Below are 21017 nucleotides of genomic sequence, written 5' to 3'. Positions count from 1 at the left end.
TTTTCAATCCCAGCACTATCTGTGTGTGTATATGTGTATATGTAAGCATATACACGTGTATACATCATAAAATATGTCTAACATATATCTTAACCATCTATCACACATGCTTGGACTTTATCATTACACATGGTATGCATACCTCAGATTATCATACCGTGCCCCATTAATATGCACAAGGAAAAAATGATAATTAAGCAATTTTTATTATAATTATACAGATTTATTGTAATTATGCAGAGCTCTCTGTGGGCCAAATGGTAATTATTAGTCCAGGAATCAGGTGTCTGTAGACTTAGCCTCAAGCTGAAATAGATACGGTCAGATTGTATCCTTGAGGTCTCCTCATAGGAAGAGTTGGCGCTGATGTCCCAGGGCCAACTATTACTGACCCTGATTGGCCCAGCTCAGGTCACCTGTCAACCCTTCCAAGTCACCATGGACAGTGCCTTCTCTGTTTCTAAGGGGCTGAGCAAGATGGAGAAGAAGGCATTCTGGAGAAAAGTCAGGGTGCTGTGGTAATCATTGCTGACTAAAACCAGCAGGGGCATATATGCCCTCCTGCCAGCAGAAACCTCAGTTTCCCCAGGCTTGTTATCAGTGTATTGTTTCCTGTGACACAGGTCAAGGTCACATGTCCTCTGGTTGCTGAGAGGATTCATGACCTTGATTTTGTCAGACCCTCACGTAGCCTGGGAAGCAGGTGCTGTTAGCCCAGTTCACAGAGAAGCTGAGACACAAGGGAACATCTGATTTAGCCTGAGTCCCCAGTGGAGGAAACTTCAGCATCGGGCTGTAGAAGAGGCGAAGAGTTCAGGTGCAGGCTGGAGAGATGACTCAGCGGTTAGGAGCACTGGCTGCTCTTCCAGAGGTCCTGAGTTCAACTCCCCGCAACCACATAGTAGCTCACAACCATCTAAAATGAGGTCTGGTGCCCTCTTCTGGTGTGCAGGCATAGATGTAAGCAGAACGTTGTATACATAGTAAATAAATAAATCTTTAAAAAAAAAAAAAGAGCTCAAGCGCCCTGACATCTCTTGATGAACATGAAGATTTTAAGAATTACTCTGACGGGAAAGTCAGATGGGGAGCAGACAGGCATCCTTACGGTGCTGGGAGTAGCAGCTTCCCCAATTTGACCCTGTACCGTCTCTGAAACAGTTCTACAGACAAGGTCTATTATTCCCCTTCTATTGAAGCAGGAGAGAGCTACGGCTCAGAGACAGCAAGGGGCTAACTGGTCCAGCTGGTCCTTGGCCAAACTGAGATTGAAACAGGAAGGGGTGTTTTTGGCTCAAGCTCCTCAGTTTCAGCGATGAAAGACTTTCTTAGTCTGCTTTGTGTTGTTGTAATAGGATGGCGCAGGTGAGTAATTGGTAAAGAATAGATGTTTATTTCTTAGAAGCTGGAAGTGTATGATCAAGGGGCCTTTGGGATGTGGCCAAAGATGGAACTTGTGGCCGAAGATGGAAGATGGATGAGAGAGCAGGAGAGAGGATAGGTGGACTAAACTCACTTTTCTAACAAACCCACTGGGCATCATGAACCCACCCCAAGCTGATGCCCTTAACCTTTTTGCGACCTCTCAAAAGTTTGTCTACCTGCTCTGCTCATGGGAATGAAATTCCTGGTACATGGACCAGAAGAAGATAGATACCAACCATATCATCCCCTTGTAGTTAACACTTGTCTCTTCCGTCCCTCCACAGGTCTACATCATCCGAGTCACGTGGTCCAGTGGCACCACAGAGGCCATCTACAGGCGCTACAGCAAGTTCTTTGACCTTCAGGTAGGCATTTCTGGTGGGAGCCAGCCTGGAGGCCACGTGTGGCTCTGGAACCGTGTTGAACCAAGTTTGGTACAGTGACCGTGTGGTGATCCAGGAGTCTGTCTGAACACCTGGCATGCATGACAGTCCCAGCCCCAGCCCCTCCCCAGCGTCTACTGACCCTCACCTGAGCTGTTACTCTGCTCTCCTACCAGACTCGGCCTGGATAACTCTGCCACCACAGCTCCCAGCTCCCAGCTCCCAGCTCCCAGCTCCCGGCTCCCAGAAGCCTTGTTGGACTTTGTTCTCTGCTCATCAAGAGCCATCATCACCCAGTGCCATGAGCTTCTCTCTTTTGTTGCTGTCAGCTTATCTGTCTCTTCTAGACTGTCACAGCTCACACTCTGTAGGAAATAGTAACAGTGAATTCTATCTTAGTTTGGGCTTTATTGCTGTGAAGAGCCACCATGACCATGGTAGTAACTCTTTTATAAAAAAAAAATTCATTGGGGCTGTCTTACAGTCTCAGAGGTTTAGTCTGTTATCGTCATGGAGGGGAGCATAGCAGCACCCAGGCAGACATGGTGCTGGAGAAGGAGCTGAGAGTTCTACATCTTGATCCACAGGCAGCAGAAGGAGACACACCAGTGAGCCACACTGGGCTTAGGGTGAGACCTCAGAGCCCGCCCCCAAAGTGATACAATTCCTCCAACAAAGCCACACCTACTTCAGTAAGGCCACACCTCCTAACAATGTCACTCCCAGTGGGCCAGGCATTCAAATGCAAGAATCAATGGGGACCAAACCTATTCAAACCTCATATTGTCCTGGCTAGCACTTTGCATGCCATAGGCTTAGCTCTATGCCAATCACTGGAACCGCTAATGGGTTTTCCTGGGTTGCTGTTCCACCCATGGCATCAAGGGTATGCCTGGCTTGGGAAGGAGAATCTCAGGTTCTCAGAGGGACTGAGTAATATTAACTGCAGGCATCCTTGTCTCCATAGACCCAAGCCCTTCCTGACCGTGTGGACTGGAGACCATCCAGTGCCTGTGTCCTTCTACTGCAAAGGAGGAGGGCAGACAGCAATAGGCTCCTAACCTATTGTATTTAGTGTAGCTAAAACAGTCCCTGGTGCCTTCATGACACACAGCCAGGAGTCACTGCGTCGTGTAAAGAGATTGAGATGCCAGTCACTTAATTATTTAAAACATAATGAGCTCCTCTGTGGTGCTTGGTGTTCAACAGCACGCAGCCCCATCTGCCAGTGTCACATACACTTATCATTTTCTGCTGCTCTGCCGCAAACGAGCTGAATATAAATAAACAGCGGGGCTATCCGCAGCACTTGCTGTGGGGTGAGAAGCAGCAAAGCGGGAGAGTGTGCGGCTCGCACACGCAAGGCCTGGGGTTTGATCCCAGCCCCTTAATAAATTAGCTAATGACCACTTAGAATGAGCAGGCAGGGGAGAAGGAAACACCGAGGGGAGGGAGGCATGGGGACAGTAATGGTGGCTGGTACCACCACTGTCCTGAGCAGGCGACACAGCCCCCTGTGAGAGTGACCAATAGCATCCAGGGCTGCTCTGCCCTTTTACACAGGCGAGTGATGACGCAGGTGACGTACAGCTGTTGCCCATCGCTAGGCTGCTGTTCTAGGCAGTGGCGTCTACCTTGGGAGCTCTGCCTTGGCGTGTGTTCAGGGGCTTCTTGCCAGCCTGGCACCTCCAACAGGGAGTAGTGGGGCTAAGGAACAAGAATGACATGATTGTCATCCCGGGGTTATTTACGTCTGCAGAGCAGAGCCCACTCAGCTAGTTGCCGCATGAAGAGAGGAATAGCTTGGAGTCACAGTCAGAGCAGAATGTTGCTGGAACCCAGAGCAAACACGACTACAGCCTGAAAGGGCCCAGTGTCTGATGGCAGCTCCTGACCATCTGTCTTGTGGCCTCAGGACCCTGCTACCCACCTCGCCTCTCTAGACCAGCCTCCTTTGCTTGCCCGTTGGCCAACCTGCTAAGGGTCTGTCCCCAAGTCAGCACCGTTAGGTCAGCACCTGTCAGCTGTGGTGGGAACCAGGTGACACTGGCTCAGAGGGTGTCACCTGGGGGAGGAGACTCAAGGAGAGGGGGTGGGAGAGAGCCCTGTGAAAGTGGATGTGTCTGGTTGCTGGCCTGTTGAAGCGTGTGCCTAGACTGTTCCCTCAAGTCTTTTTTCCAGCCTGGCATAAGGCTGAAGGCAAACCCAAGTTCAAGACTCGGCTATCTCTTTTCAGGTCTCAGCTGGGATTTCCTCTGTACATTTTTGAGCCTCCATATACCCCTCTGTCTTTAATGGGAAAGAAAGTGCTTCCCTTGTGAGATGGACCCGGCTAGCTCAATGTGTTAATGGTCAGCTGTCCCTCTCCACAGGTGTGACACCCATGTGACCTCCTTTGCTGGGTCCAGGTCACAAGTCTCCCCAGCCCAAATCCTGTGCTCATTATGGCCCTGTTCTTATTGACCTCCCTTCTGCCCCAGCTTAAGTCAGGTTTTCTTCCCAGCTCATTGTGGGAATGATTGGGTTTGCTGGAACAGAATGAACTGCCTCGGGTGGCAGTCCCTGGCATGCCAAAGCTGTCCAGAAGCCTGGCTTCATCCAATTCTAAGGAGTCCCAGATGGTGTGGTGGCAGGATGGGAAAGCCATGTAATGCCAGGGGTCTGGCTCAAGCTAGAAACAGCCTCCTCACCCCATATCCATGGGTAGGAGAAGGCCACTCAGCTCAGCTGTCCCCAAGGACTAGACAGGAGACTAGCTTGAATGGGGCCATGACACCCTAATGTTGGATGATTTCAGGATTCCATGTCCCATTTTGCACATACATGGCCTTGACTGATTGAATGATTGATGGATTGATTTAGAAGTGAGTTGGCTCACGGGGTTGGGGCTTGGTGGAGGAGTATTTGAGCTGGTATGGTATAACAGAAAAAGCAGAGAGCTCGGAAGACCTGAGCCCCTGTGTGGCCTTGGGCCCACTCTTCTACTCTTCTGTGTCTGAGCGTTCTCATTGGTGACATGGGCTAATGTCATTAAAAACAGCCAGCAGTTCTGAAGCTCTGCTTTTGGGCTCAGTCCTTTCATTTAATCATCACAACCGGCTTATCAGATTACACAGATGAAAAAACCGAGGCTCAGAGACGTTCACTCGCTTGCCCAAGTCACACAGCTAATACAACAAGGCCCATAGTCAAGGCTGTGCGATAGCAAAAGTCCATGCTTTTAGCCACTCTGCTCTCTGTTGCTGCTTTTCCTACCAGCTACAAGTTAAAATGGCCATTGTGTCTAGAAGGGACAATCCCAGAGGGCTTAGGGAAGGGGACAGTGGGCAAACGCTGGTTGTAGGTATTGGGTATCTTGGGGGGTGAGGGGTGAAAATGTTTTAGAATTAGTGGTCATGACTGTATACTGTGTAAATAAACAGAAAACTGCTGACTGGTACGTTGGATGGATTTTGTGGTATGCGGAGACTATAAGAACAGCCCTGGGCTGTTGAATATGAAGTCGATGCTGGCTGGTGGGATGACTGACAGACCCAGGCTGTTTGGAATCCGCAGAAAGATAAAGGGAGGGCATGGTACCAGCTTCTTGAAGTTCCAGACTTTGGAATTTGACAGCTGGGATCCAGTCCAGTTCTCACCGCTTTCTGGCCCAAGGTCCAGTTTCTGTCAGACTGTTACAATGCAGATAGAACCCCAGCTAGGCTGGCTTCTCCTAGATCATGTTCCTCATCTGAATGGAGCGGAGAAGTCCAAGGACTTTTGGCTTGGATGCAGCTGGGCCCATGGCTGCCATGTCAAGGACCTCTCTCTTTCCACTGCGCCTGGGCCCCATGGTGAGGTACGTGGCAGCAGCTACTGCTCCAGGCTGTGTCCAGCACCTATCAGGACAGACTCAGGATGTGCTTATGGTATGAGAGGTACAGCTGTTTGTTTGTTTGTTTGTTTGTTTGTTTGTTTTCAAGACAGGATTTCTCTTGTGTAGCCTTGGCTGTCCTAAACTCAATATGTAGACCAGGCTGGCCTTGAACTCACAGGGATCCGCCTGCCTCTGCCTCCCTAAGTGCTGGGATTATAGGCATGTGCCACCACCATGCCTGGCTACTTTTTTTTTTTAAAGTGGAGACTATAAGAACAGCCCGAGGCTGCTGAATATGACATGGGTGCTGGCTGGTAGGGTGACTGACAAACTCAGGGGAAAAGAGAATGTCCCCTGTGACCTAAACTCATCTTGGGCCATAGGATGAGGTGTTCAAGGCCAGCACCTGGACAGAAAACAGAATCAACATCTAGCTTGTGTGCCTGGATACCGGCTGCTAGGTTTTCTAGAGGGCATCAGGGAAGCCAGAACCATGGGCATCCCATCAGGTGGTGTGGGATATTTAAGCAGAGGCAACAGTGTAAAAAGAGGCCACTCAAGGTAGTAGGAGTATGGTCCAGGATGCTTCCTGGACAAAGACACTGTTACCAGCAAAAATGTCCTCATAAGCTGGATGTGGTGAGGCACGCCTGTAATTTCAGCACTCAGGAGGCAGAGGCAGACAGCTCTCTGAGTTCAAGGCCAGCTGGGTCAACAGAGTAAGTTCAAGGGCAGCCAGGGCTACACAGAGAAACCCTGTCTCAACAACAACAACCACAAAAGTCCCATAATGAGGACTCACCTTCCTGACTTCTTAGAAAAGGTGGCCATGTCTGCCACTATGACTTGACATCTGGTCATGTGTCTTGTTCACCTGAGGCTGGAGGGGACAGAAAAGAGCCCTGAGCTTGGAGTAGGAATACCTGGTGTGAGGTTCCAAGCCTTAGACAGGTCACTCAGCCTCCCTGAGCCTCAGTTTCCACCCTCGCCGGAGCCAGTGCTATAGAGTTGATCGGGATGTCATGGAGAAAGTGGACATTCAAGCACAGCTCTGGGGATGAGTGACAGGGATGCACACAGTGCTCCGGGCAGCACCCAGCCGAGCAGTGTGTTAACGTCACCTACTCTTTGCCAGAACGGGAGGTGCCTTTCTTCAGTGCTATCTCGTTCATCTTAATACTATCATGGCCACTTCACAAGTGGATACACTCAAGTTTAGAGAGGCAGTCATGTGCCCCAAACAGCAGGGATCCAACCAATACCTCCCTGGGGCCCAGGGCTACCTTTGGGTGTGTCTAGAAAGATGAACTTGCCCTCAGGAGTCAGATGTGGATTCACGGCCACATCTTCTCCCTGTGGCTTGAGCACCGCCAGAGTCCTTTACAAAAAAAAAAAGATATATATATATATATACACACACAAATATATATATATATACAAATACCTCAGACACAGGTCCACCTTACATTCTGTTGTGCAGCCTTTGTACTCTGAATCCCTCAGGTTCAGTGTGTCCCCCTGGAGAAGGGTCACAGCTGTCACCGGAGCTACACAGAGACACCGTGTCAAACAAAAAACAAACCAAAACAATTTGCTACTGGCTGTAATATGATTGGACCTCGATTGCGCTGAGCAGAGTAAAGCCAGAGAGAAAAGGACAGATGTTTCACGCCACCTGTACAAGGTGCCCAGTGTAATCAATCAAACTGGATCAGAAGGTAGATTTGCCAGAGTGGGTGGATGAAGAGCCGTTTGGTGCTCTGACACATGACCAGATGCAAAGCTCTGGAGATGGTGGAGGAGATGGCTGCCTGCAGAGTGAGTGTGCATAAGGCCACGATGGAACTGTGCACCCAGATATGGTTGAAAGATGTGTTGTATATTGTGTGTGTGTCACAGTTTTAAAACAACAAAGTTGACTACTAAGTTACTCCCAAAAGAGTTTCAAAGTAGCATTACTCACAGCCCCTGCAGAATGCCTCTCATCCCCCAGATGGCCACACAGGCTGCATGGATGCCTCTGGTGGAGCTGTCTGCACCTAGGGGAACTTATCTTAGGTTAGACAGGCTGTGAATAAGCCAGTGAGGACATACGTTAGCCAATGCAAACTTTCATTAGCCAGTGTGGATACTGGATAGCCAGTGTGGACACTCACCAGCCAGTGGGGACATCCAGAGAGGGCCTCAGAAAGCACCGAGAGAACAGAAGCAGCCTCGTCACTGTGCACTCTTTACAGCATGCTACCCCTCGGTGGTGTCTCAACTGGCTTAATATCGAGAAGGGAAAAGGAGATAGCGTTAGGCAAACATAAATTTCCGAGCCTCTGCAGCTAAGACTGATGGATTGCTTCTGGAAAGGGAAGGTTCGTATGTGCACAGAATATTAAGCTTACCTTGGCTCAGGCTGGTTTTCTACATCTATGTACCCCTGAAGCCAGCTAGCGTGAATGATATCAGGAGAATGTGTTCAGACAAAGGTGTTTGGATCGGTCCTGCCACTGCTTTGCTATGTGGCTAAGGCAAGTTCCTTTCCCTCTCTGCAACCAAGTTGCCTCACCTGAGACTTGGAATTCGTAACATTTGTTTCACAGAGTTACTGTAATGACAGATGAAACTGAATGAGAAGACTGCTGACTGTCAGCTGCTGTATACAGCTATTACTATTTTTTTATATATTAGTAATATAACTGCTTTCATTAGAGTTATTTAACTATCCCTTGAAGTGATCTCCCGGAAGAGGGAAAAGTTCTCTCTGCTGAATTCATTGATTCTTTTTTTGTTAAACTTCTGTATTTGGGGGTAGTTTTAGGCTCACCATAAGATGTCTTGGAGAGTCCAGAACAGTGTTGGATACCACCCGCAGTTTCCCAGCCTCTCCCACGTGAGCATGCATCTCGCCAGTTTTAATTGAAAGCCTGCTGTGTGCTGGCAGAGAAGCACTCTTCAGAAATAAATCCATCTTTCCAAGGAGGCCCACAGTAATCTCGGCAGTCAGGGGAGGACAGTGGACCAAGGATTACTGTCCCCATGCAGGATGGAGTAGAGGCCAATGATGGACAGCCACAAATAATGCCATAGTAACTGAACCCAGGGTGGCCCAGTGGCTACAGTGGTAGATCTCTTACCTAATGTGTGCAAGGCCCTTGGTTACATCTCTGGCACTGCACATAATAATAATATTAACAATAATAATAATAATAATAAATCCATGAATAAAGCCTCTTCCCCAGCCTTCTGGAAGCTTGCATACCTCAGCTGCCCTGCAAGCCCAACCACACGGAAGCTGGCCCACTCCCCAGGGCATTGTGTAAACTAGCATAGAAGAAGCCAGAAGCCCCATCCAGCCCAACACATGTTCTTCTCGGTGTCTTCTAGCCCTGTAGATGTGTGGTCTTGCAATGACAAAGTACCCCTACTGAGATGCAGTGCTTGATTCCATGGGCACACCTCCTCCTTTGCTCTTGTGCTTACTGGCCCCCTGGAGCCTCATTCCTCCTGGACTTACCCAAACTTCTTTCTTTCTGTTAGAGAGTCTGGGGACTCAGGGTAAGGTTCTCCCTGAAGCATACAGGCAGGGGACAGGGGGCGGGGGGCGCTTCTCACTGGATGGCCATTTTTGGAAGGCTCAGGACTCCTTTCCATCTTTCCTAGCTACCTGTGAATTAGCATAGATAGGGATATGTTACTGTAACAAGTAACCTCGGGGTTCAAGAGGTGGCTTGGTGGCAGAGTGCTAGCTTAGCATGTGGGGAGGCCCTAGGTTCAATCCCTATCATCACTGAGAGAGAGACAGGGAGAGAGAGACAGAGGCACAGAGAGGCAGAGAATGAGAGAGAGGTGGGGTGAGACAGTATTGAGACAGGGGTGGTGATGGCAGCGCACACCTTTAATCCTAGCACCCAGGAGGCAGAGGCAAGCAGATCTCTGTGAAACTGAGGCCAGCCTGCTTCATATAGTTAGCTCCAGATTAGCTAAAGCTATGCAGTGAGACCCTGTCTCAACAACAACAAAACAAACACACACACACACACACACACACACACACACCAGGCAGCAGAGCAGCCTGCATCACCCACAGGCAACCAGGCCATGGGCTGGACCACGGGTGGGGTTGTGCAGGCTCTGCGCCCTCCCACCAGGACCAGAGAAGTCACTGTCAGGGAGTATGTCCTTCACGAGAGAGAGAGAAATCGACAACACCACGATCCAGCTGCAAGCCTCCACCCTGAGTTAACACAGGTTAGACACATCACTAGATGTGGTCTATTTCCGAGGGATGGGAAAGGACAGTTCAAACCTGTGTTCAGAAACATGGGACCTACCTGCAGACAGCTCTGGTAACATCCCCAGCCCAGCTTTACCTTAGTGCAATGCTGCAGTATGTTGTCATTATGGGGACCAAAAGAGAAGGCCCTTAAAGTTACAGCAGAACACACAGGAGTTAAGTGGCAGATCCTTGTGACTTCGATCAAGTATCAAGCCAGAGCTTTCACATTAGGTTCTTTCTTTTTCTAAATCTTGATTTTTATAAGGTCTCACTATGTAGCCCTGGCTGGCCTAGAACTCCTTACATAGACCAGAGGGGCCTTGAGCTGGGATCCACCTGTTTCTGGATGCCACCACATCCAGCTTCACTTTCATTTTCTAAGACTTTGGAGACACAGGTTTTCACCGGCTGTAGTCTGCCCCCAGCTCCATCCTCCACCCCTGCCTCTTGCATGGTATCTGATATAATACCTCGCAATCACAAGCTTATTTTCCAGGCTCTTGCAGAGACTGCATGTCTTCGTGGCTGGCTCATGCATGCAGCATAGAACCAGGCACTGGGCTCTGCTGAGCAGGTTGGGGGTTTTGGAGTGGGTCAGGAATAGATGTCCTCCTAAGCATAGACTTCACCAGGTGAAGGGCCTTTTAACACGCCTGTCACTTCTCAGAGTGCAGAGCGACCTGATGTTTGTGAAACAGAAGTTATTAGGCTGTTGTTCACATTTCAAGTCCCTCGGATTAAACTCTCTAGGAGAACCAAGAATGGTGGCCCGGGGAGATAGTTCTGTGGCTAAGAGTCTGTATGGCCCTTGCTTGCAGAGGACCCAAGTTTGGTTTCTAACACCCTCATCAGATGACCTCCAAGAGCTCCAGGGGCCCTGACGTTTCTGGCCTCTGAGGGCACCTGCATCCATGTCATACAGGTGCATACACACACATAATTTAAAATAAATCTTTTAAAAACCAACTAACAATAGTCTCTTGCAACACTGAGCTTTCACAGTTTGGAAGCTGTGGATATAAACAGTCGCTTTCGAATGGGCCTCAGATCCGACCCCATCCCTATTGCCTCAGACTTCTGAAGAGCGGGACAAAGTGAACTTCTAATATGTCAAACCACAAATCTCAAATATCCCTTTAAGATGTCAGGAAATGTGCATTTTGTATTATGAAAAGCTTTTGCTTTTATTCCTTCTTCGTTTAGATGCAGATGTTGGACAAGTTCCCCATGGAAGGGGGACAGAAGGATCCCAAGCAGAGGATCATCCCATTTCTGCCAGGTGGGTAAGGTGTACACTCTCGGACAGGGCAAGCATGGCACTGAACAGCAGCTCTGGATTGAGCACAGGAGCTCAACCCCCTTCATGGTGGGGGCTTTTGGGGGAGGGGAGGACAATATTTCTCTCCTAGTTTCTGCTGCTGTGATAAACACCACTGTGGAAAAGCAACTTGGGGAGGAAGGGGTTTATCTCATCTTCTGCTTCTCAGTCACTGACCCTCATAGGGGAAGGTAAAGCAAGAACCCAAGCTGAACCCATGGAGAAAACTGCTTGCCGGCTCACTCGCTGGCCATGGCTTGCTCAGCCTGCTTTCTTACATAGCCCAGGACCACCTGCCCAGAGGTGGCACTGTGCACAGTGGGCTGAGCCCTTTCACAATTAGCAATTAATAACATGGCACACACACACCACCATCACACTGATGGAGGCAATTCTTCAATTGAGGTCCCTCTTCTGAATGACTCCAGTTTGTGTTTAGTTGACAAAAACTAACCAGCACAGCCACCACTGACAGTTCTCAGCCAAGGGCAGAATTAGTGGCTTAGAATGGGCACTGGAGTTAGAGGCTGTGCTGTTTACTAGCTGTGTGACCCTGGGCGGGATCCTGCCCTCTGGGGTGTTCAGCTTCTCCCAGCTCTCAAGTGGGAGCCTGAGCTTGGGGTTTTCACAGTCAGCAGCTGGTCGTTATAACCACTCTTTGGTTTCTATTCCGGTGTCACAAGTTACTGACAGTTTAACAGCACAACACAGAACCATTAATGCCTCAAGTTCTGTGGATCAGAAGAAGCCTTGATGAGCTCAGCTGGGTTCCCTGTCTACCCTCACAAGGCCAAAGTCAAGGTGTTAGCTAGGCTAAGCCTCCTACCTGGAGGTTGCAGAGAAGAACTCCTGTCCAACCTCATTCACGTTGTGGTGGAATCAGTTCCCTTCAGGCTACTTGATGGCTATCAGCTGGGGCCCTGCAGTGTCTGGAAGCTGCCTGCATCCTTCAACATAGGGAGCTGGTGATGGGGCAGAGAAAGGTTTCTGACACTTCAGATCCTTCTCACCTCTATGACAGAGAACGCTGTCTGCTTACACAGGGTTCATGTGGCTTCCAGGCTGATCCAGAATAATGGAAGGCATGGACTCTCCCATCATGCCCACCGGCTCTGTAGATTAGGACAGGACATGTCGGGGTCGTGGTACCGTGTACCTTGAATACCAGGTGTTAAACCAACTGCTGCACAGAACACAATGCAGTCTTGGCTAGCACTTGCATGCGCAGCCACCACCACCCACTGCACATCCCTACCAAAGAGAAATGTCAAGGCTTTAGGTGAAAAAGAGGGATTATTAGAACAGAACCTGCTCCAAGTTCCAACAACTGCTCCTTACAGCTGTCATCGGATGCCAGCCCACCAAGCTGAGTTATTTACATTACACCCCAGTCCATTCCCAGCCCTGCAGGTCACACCCCTGTCACAAAGGAGGAGCTAGGGCCCAGAGAAGCTGCACACATACAGAGATGGCAGGCTTGGGGTGTACTCAAAGGAGTGGCTGGCCTCGAGCTTCATGCCTGGAGGCGCTTCCAACTCTGTCACCTAGGGCGCCCACACACCCCTAGCCTTGGCAAATGACTCAGGAGCATATGTTTTGATTTTTCTTTCGTCCAAACTGGAGATGATAACGGTACCAGAGTAACAGTGCCCATAAGGACTGTGTAAATTTCTGACCAGTCGCTGGGGGCCATTGCTCACTTGCTGTTGTTACACACGTAGGCTGGGCACACTGACGGTCACCTCGGATAGCCGTGGTTTGGAGAGTTCTTCACCCTGCTCCTTTCCGGGGTCCCTGTCACATCGGTGCCCACTCTCCTGTTGCCCAGTCAGCAGGTTCTCAGCCTGGCTGGGCTGAGCCTTGGGCCAGCTGAGTTTGCTAGGACTCCTCCGCCGAGAGAATCCTTTGCCTCAAACAAACAAACAAACACAACTAACGTTTTTAGTCCCTCCACTGCGAAAGCATCAGCCACCCTGGAATGTTTCCCCCACTGGAGAGAACCCCGTGTGCCAGCTGTGGTAGCCAAAACTTGGGGCTGCAAAGCACATGCTTTGGAGACAAAACCTCTTCAGCCCCGTGACTTTAATCACCACCCCCAGCCATCCCTCCTCCCCTGCACCTCTGTTTCCACATCTGTTAAATAAGATGGTGACTCTGCTTCCTAAAGTTCAATTTCTGGCCCGGAACAGGCTCTCAGGAAAGGCGGTAAGAGAGCAGAGTCAAGGAGGGGGTGCTCCCTTTGGGGCTTCTTGGTCTTATATTTTGGAGTCACCCTGGAATGACCAAGAGTATTCAAGTTCAGCCAGGCTCTAAAAGCCAGAATTTCTTCAAGAAAGAGAGAGGGAGCCGTAGGCTGTAACTTGCTTTCTTCTGGATAAGAGGCCAAAGTTAGCTCTGGGAACCTTCCCAAGGCAGAGAACTTGAGCCCGACCCTCTCCCCAGCTCTTAAAAGCCTTTGTGGTTACGTAATTCTTTTCCAGCAAGAATTCATGAAAATGCTGCTCTCGGGACCTAGCCCCTTTGTCCTTGTGCCCATTTCCAGCTTAGGATCCCCAGGGGCCCCAGGACCTCTGGCCCATCCCTTCTGAACCCACCTCTCAGCTATTCCCCAAGCCAATGCTATGGGCAGGAAGTGGGTCTCCTCTCTGAGGTCAGTTCTCTACCCAGAGTGCCTTGTCAGCAAGACAAAGGCGAGTTTCATGTTAGCACAAAGGCGGGGGAGGGGGACCCGCCTGTGTGGACTTTCCATCCCAGCAAGGGCTGGGGAGGCCAACTTGGCAAAGGATGCAACTTGAAAACTAAGCATTACAGTTTGGCCTTCTTCCACTGGAAAACAAAAGCCTCCCATTCCCACCAAAGCCATTTTTCTCTGCTGAACACCCTTTCTGCTCCAGCATGGAGGTAGTCCCTCCGTCCTTCCTCACCTTCCCATCAGACCTGTGCTGACTGTCCCCACACTTCACCAGAGAGGCACCAGCAGCAGCTAGGAACTGCTGAGAGCTTTGGCGGGGCTGCCTGGAGCCTGGCCTGAGCGTAACCCTGCTCTCATGTGTTTGGCCCCAGAAAGCTGACCATGGGAGAGATAATTAACATTACCTAGAGCGTCACAGGCGTTCTCATCCTGCTTTGGGAGCACACAGTAATTACTCCTTTGTAAAGTCTACCACGGGCCAGGCTCCAGGTGTGTTGAGTAGAGGACCTGGGAGACAAAGCCCTGTCCTCCTGTCCACAGGTTCCAGAGGTGACTGGCTCTTCAGGGTCGCGGTGTAAGAGGGATTGGCTGTAACCACCTAGTGAGCTTTTCCCCTGCCCCAAAGTATCCCCAAGGACCCTCCAACCCCACTGAGGAGTTTCCACCCTCTGAGCTCCTTCTGGGGTGAAGCCTTGACACGGGTCTCCGGCTTCCTTTAGTTTCCCTTGCTTCGATGAAACAAGAGTTGAGGAATAAAGGGTTCGTTTGGCTAATATGTCCATGTCACAGTCTATCATTGAGGGAAGTCGAGGCAGGAGCTGAAGAAGAACCACGGAGGAGTGCTGCTCCTTGGCTTGCTCCTGGCTCGTGCAGCCACCCGTCCAGGGGTGACACCAGGCCCTCCCAAATTAATCGTTAACCAAGACAATTTACTGCATAGGTTTGCCTTCAGGCCAATCTCATGGAGACATTTTCTTACTTGAGATTCCCTCTGAGATAACTCTAGCTGTTATCAAGTTGACCAAAAAAAATTAACCAAAACAGATTCTTTAGCTGCGTGGCTTTGAGACAAGTCTGGTGGTTTGGGTTGGCAGCAGCCCCATGTTAGTGTGACTGCTTTGAGCCCACTTAATACCTCTATAGTAAGAACCCTGTATACGGTTCTCCTCCCCTGATGTGCAGAAGGGAACTGCAGCCAAATGGGAACACATTAGTTTTGGGGTTGGGGTGGGAGGGTCCTCTCCCACTTTGAGAAACAGATGAATGGCAGAAAGCATTTGCTGCTCCATAGGGTCACATTCCTTCTTAGTTGTGAAGGCTTATAGGCTGTGGCACTTCAGCGGAGTCTAAATTGCAAGCAGCTCTACCTGCAGGGGCCAGCAAGAATGAGAACTGGGGCTATTTGACTGTCACGGTGGCTGGGGCTGGGGCTGGGATGGGCCACCAGCTTGCTCTAGAGTTGAATTGGAGCTGCTCAACACCTCACAGGGTTGGGTTAATTCTGCCCTGAGAAGGATAGCCCACCCAGAATCCCAAAAGGGTTCCTCCGAGTTAGGACAAACAGCAGAGCCTGCTGGCCCCTGGGTTCCCATTGAAAAAAACAAACAAACAAAAAAAAAAACACAACAACAACAAAAAACAAACAAACAAAAAAACACAGGCTGTCAGCACTGCCCTCCTTTTCTGTTGGAGGATGTTTTTATGATTCTAAAAGCAGTAAATATGGGAAAAGTTAGAGAAGAAAAAATGACCTGTCTTCTGTCATTTGGAAGAAGACAGATCTCTTCAAATCCTTTGGTGCATTATCTTCTATATTTTTTCTTTCTAGCAAGTTTGGATAGATAAGAAATACACAGACGTGGACTTGGAAAGGGGCACGGTGGAGATGAGGGAGGGAGGGAGGGAGGGACTGGGAGGGAATGAGGGATCGGGACACGGCTGGGATACAGAGTTAATAAAATGTAACTGATAAAAAAAAAAGAAAAGAAATACACAGACTCACTAAAAAAAAAAAAAAGCACAGAAGTTTAGCGAACCCTTAGCCAGGAGCAGAGACAGACATGAATGAGGAAAGAAGGGAGGCTGAGTTTCTGCTCTGAGCTGCCCATGAGCCTGAGGGTCTTGGGCTGCCCAGGCTTAGCTTGAGGGAGCCCTTCCTGCCCAGGGGCTCTTCCATGTAATTTCACACAGATGCAGAAGTTTAAAAAGGGAACGCTACGGAATTTTGGTACCACTCAGGCCCACCCCTAGACAGCCACTCCAGGTGGCAGAGGGCAGGTCACTAGTCACTGCCATGCTGAAAGTGTTCTCCTCCCCCACAGGCAAAATCCTCTTCCGCCGCAGCCACATCCGGGACGTAGCCGTCAAACGCCTGATACCAATTGATGAGTACTGTAAGGTAAGCAGAGATGCCAACACCATATTTCCCCGTGGGTGTTCTGTTTTGTTTTCCTTTCTGCGTGCCAAATGTTCATGGGAGGGTGGGAAACAAAACATACAAATTCCCGTTGCTACTGTGGAATCAACCTGAATCCGCTTTCGGCGGCTGTGTGGTATTGCACTGGGCATGGACGTCCCAGTCAGCATCCAGCCCCTAGTGTTGATGGAGCAGCTGGCCTCTTGCCTTTTGGTGCTATTGGATTGGTGGGGAAGGAAGCGTGTTTTCATTTCCTTTAGCATCTCTATTAAGTGAGCAGAGTAAGATCACAGGATGCAGGTGGCATATGCAGCCACCAATTGTTTCTGTATCCAGATGTGACACATTAAGGCTGCACTTCCCCTTAGGCTGGGGAGATGGCGTGGTCAGTAAAGTGCTTACCACACAAACATGAAGACCTGGGTTTGGCTGAGCACCTATGTAATATGCTGAGCGTGGCTTGAAGGACCTGTAATCCTGAGCTTAGATGTCGAGACAAGCAGGTCTTGGGGGCTCACTGCCCAGCCAGCCCAGCCAGCCAGCAAGATTTGGGTTCTGTGAGAGACCCTGTTCCCAAAACTGGTGGAAAACAACCGAGAAAGGCGCTCAATACCGACTGCTGGCTTTTATCTCCATGCATACACATCTGCACATAAAATATACCAGAGAGAGCGAGAAGAGTTCTACTCACACCAGCTACAAAAAAATATATATTAAAACCGTTAAAAATGTTCTTAGCTGAAACTACAGAATTTATACACTGAACTTATACAGAATTTATACAAAGCACTGCCAAGAAAAATCCAGCGAGCTGTGAGTAAAGCTGGGCGTGGTGGGATTGCCATTATTCAGCACTCTGGGGCAGAAGCAGAACTCTTTGTTCGAGGAGAGCTTGAGCCACACAATGAGTTCTAGACAGGCTGGGCTTACATACATAGTGAGTCCTTGTCTCAAAAGCAAAACAAAACAAAACAAAAAAACCTCTAAACGAATGGAAAGGCATTCTGTACGCTAAAAGAAAAAAAAATTCTTTGTATGTGGACTTAATCCTATAGAAATCCTATGGGCTCCTTAGTGGTGCTGACAAGACCTATTGTGTGTCTGTGTATGTGTGGGCATGTGTGTGTAAGTTAAAGGGATCTTAGAAGATATGTCATGCTTAGCATCCTCCCTACAAGGCTCCTTACTCCCTACAGGAATCCAGTCTCCGTGGTACTATCCTGAGATTCATGCACAGATCAGTGGACAAAGTTGTGAGCCAGGAATAAATGCTCCAAAATGCCAGGCCAAAACAGTTCAACGAGGAAGGATTTTTTTTTTTTTTTTTTTTAACTCATGGGACAACTAGCTACTGCCTCGTTCATCGGGGCTGCAAACTGCCAGGCTTGGTGATTTCAATGGCAGGACTTGGTTTTTCTGTCACTCCTGAAAGCTAAAATACCAGCAGCAGGGTCTCTCAGGCCACAGGTAGCTGTCTTGACTGTACCGGAAATGTTCTCTTCATGTATGTGTGCCCTAATCCGAAAGGACGCTCTTTATGTGGATCAAGGCCCACCCCTGATGATTTTGGTTAACCTCCAATTACTTCTGTAAAGACCCTGCTCTAAGCACATATGCCCTGAGGGGATAGAGCTAAACTATGCCCCCCTTTCACCTCAGATCCACCCACAGCTTCAGTGCACATGCAAACATACAGCGAACCTGACCCCTTCCCTCACACTTTGTGCAGAAAATCAACTCAAAAGGGGTCATAGGAGCTGAAGAGACCACTCAGTGGGGAAAGTGTTTGCCCTGGAGCATGAAAACCCAAGTTTGGATCTCCAGCGCCTGTGTAAAAGCCAGATGTTACAGCACACATCTGTAATGCTTGTGCTGGGGAGAAGGGACGCTCAGGGGCTCACCCACCATCTACTTTAGCTAAATTGGTGACATCTACGTTCAGTAAAACATTATCTCAAAAACACGAGGTGAACAGTGATAGAGAAAGACACCGGCGTAGACACGCACACATCCGTACGCAGACACATGAAGACGTGTGTGCACAAATACACAGAATGGGCCACAGCCCTAAGTAGAAGAGACAAAATTATAAAACCTCCAAAGAAAAATGTAGAGGAAACCTGCATGACCCTGCGTTAAACAAGGAGATTTGTAATGGGACACCAAAAGTGACAATCCTTAAACCTATTCGGTCAAGTTATTCTTCATCAAACCTACTTACAAAGTTCTCTGGTGAAAAAAGAAAGAGAGAGAAAGAGAGAGAGAAAGAAAGAAAGATAGAAAGAAGGAAGGAAGGAAGGAAGGAAGGAAGGAAGGAAGGAAGGAAGGAAGGAAAGGAAGGAAGAAAGAAAGAAAGAAAGAAAGAAAGAAAGAAAGAAAGAAAGAAAGAAAGAAAGAAAGAAAGAAGCCACCACTAGGAAAAATCAAAAGATACGGCACAGAAATATCTATAAATAACATTTGTAAGGGAGTTACTGAGAATACATAAAGAACTCGTGCCGGGTGATGGTGGTGCATGCCTTGAGTCCCAGCACTCAGGAGGCCGAGGCAGGTGGAACTCAGTGAGTTCCAGGCCACCCTGGTCTACAAAGCAAGTTCCAGGACAGCTACACAGAGAAACCCTGCCTTGAAAAACAAACAAAGAAGAAGAGGAGGAGGAGGAAGAAGAAATAATAAAAAGACTTTCAGACAGGAGAAGAATTCCATAGCACCCTCACCCAAGAGGAGACAGGGGTTATAATAAGCATGTGAGCTGGGCATGGTAGTGCACGCCTTTAGTTCCACCACTCAGGAAGGCAGAGGCAGGAGGAGCTCTGTGATTTCAAGGCCAGCCTGGTCTACAAATGAGTTCAAGGCCAGCCAGGATTACGCAGTGATGCATTTTTCAAAAATAAACAAATTAAATAAATAAAATAAACACATGAAGAGATATTTAGCACTTTGAACCATTGGGGTCATACTAAGAGGGACTGTAGTTTGGCACTAACCATGGGACAGCTGTGCCAGATGTTGGTGAGGATCTGGAAAATAATGGGGCCATTTCTGCGAGGCTGAGACACAAAGATCACAAAATTTCAGGCCGGCCCGGGTCCATAACCTGTTTCAACACACCCCAAGAAGCTTATTATATAGTCAGCCTTGGGTCTATACATAAGAGAAAGCTTATGTTCACACAGAGCCTTAGATGCAAACATTCGTGGCAACAGTAAGTCCTAAGAGCCAAATGGAAGGGGCAGTCTGAAACTTGATGCTGTCAGCCAGTTAAATTTGGGTAAATCATATGACCTAGAGGAATTGCAGAATCGTGCTGCTGAGTGAAAGAAACCAGATGCAGAGACAACTGACCAAGTGGATGTGCAAGCAGGGTGAGTTTATGAGCACAGAAAGCAGATGAGTGGGTTCCCGGGCCCTGGGACTGTGGGCGGGAAGACTGACTGCAATTTTGATGTTTGGGACGATGGAAAAGTTCTAAAACTGAATTGTGGGGATGAGGCTAGAACTCTGTAATTTACTAAATACTGAACTGGGCACTTGCAGTGAGTAAGTATATGGCATGTAAATTATACTGTAATAAATGTGAAAAGTTTTATACCAAAGGGGGCAGTGTTGGGACAGATGGCCCCTCTTGGTGAGGAGGCATGTAGGAAGGGCTGAAAATCACTCCTGATGGAATGGTTCGCTCCTGGTCAGACATGACCTTCCTGCATCCCTCTGGTGACTATACAAGGTAGGTTTTCCATATTCCCGCTGTGTAGAGGAGGAAATGAAGCCCCACAGCTACTCATAACCACAGTATCGGGAGGGGGGAGGCTCTGGCCAGCCCCACAGTTGTGAGCCAAATGAGCCTTCATCTCATAAAGGACCCAGTCTCTGTTGCTATACTGGTATAGCAACAGAAAACACATTATCATAGGCAGGCGGACTCCTCCCTGCTAACTGTCGTCTTCCGAAAGGGTGAGGGGCCAAGGATAAGCACTTTGCTCCTACTTTCCAACTCCCAGAGGAAAGTTCTACATTTCCCATATCCCTTTTTTATAACTATAAAGCCTGAAGTTGCCATTCTGAAGGTAGCATCCCTTTGTCCGGGCCCTGCTGGCAAGAGCTTTAGGTCCTTAGGATCACCGTGCCCTGCTAGACAATTCCTGCCTCTACTTTTCCCCAAAGTTGGATCCTCTGCCTACATCATTCTGACCTGTTTTCTCCCCAGCACACCCAATTCTCTCCAGGTCCAGCTGCACTCATGTTTACGGCTTTCCCGGGAAGAAATTGCTTAGGTTATGAATCAGAACAATGCCAACATTTTGTTATTTCACTTGCCCAGATTCCCTGGATTATTAGTACCATAGAACCTGCCCTCCTTGGAGGAGATGAACTGTTCCTTCTGTCACCGGATCTGCAGTTCTGCATGCAAAAACTGTTCCTAATATTTAGACAGCTGTTAGGGACATTGTGAACTGACTTAAGGTAATTGGATCCATCACACTGAGCTTAATTTTAGTAGAAAAGTGGTCATCTCCAACAGGTAGAAAGAGGCCAGGACTGCTAGTACCCAAACCTGGCCGCCACGTGTGCAGTAAAACTCAAGAAAGGGTTCTGCCAGACCCAGTGTACAGTTATCATTGTCTGCAGAATTGGTACCGGATAGAAAAGCTACTGGAAA

At 48.8% G+C, this 21017-nt stretch overlaps 1 protein-coding gene across 2 annotated transcripts in view; it reads left to right on the top strand.

Annotated features, from left to right (window-relative positions):
- Window positions 1-21017, top strand: part of Sh3pxd2b (SH3 and PX domains 2B) — an 81370-nt gene that overhangs the window by 24742 nt on the left and 35611 nt on the right. For both annotated transcript variants that reach the window (XM_021635618.2, XM_060363883.1), the window contains exons 2-4: window positions 1710-1790; window positions 11135-11210; window positions 16263-16339. In XM_021635618.2, coding sequence (XP_021491293.1) covers window positions 1710-1790; window positions 11135-11210; window positions 16263-16339 — 234 coding nt within the window. The remainder of the gene's footprint in view (window positions 1-1709; window positions 1791-11134; window positions 11211-16262; window positions 16340-21017) is intronic.

Source organism: Meriones unguiculatus, chromosome 11 (genome assembly GCF_030254825.1).
Source record: "Meriones unguiculatus strain TT.TT164.6M chromosome 11, Bangor_MerUng_6.1, whole genome shotgun sequence".
Classification (NCBI taxonomy): domain Eukaryota; kingdom Metazoa; phylum Chordata; class Mammalia; order Rodentia; family Muridae; genus Meriones; species Meriones unguiculatus.
Note: the sequence above shows the minus strand (reverse complement) of the source record. Positions and strands in the feature narration are given on the sequence as shown.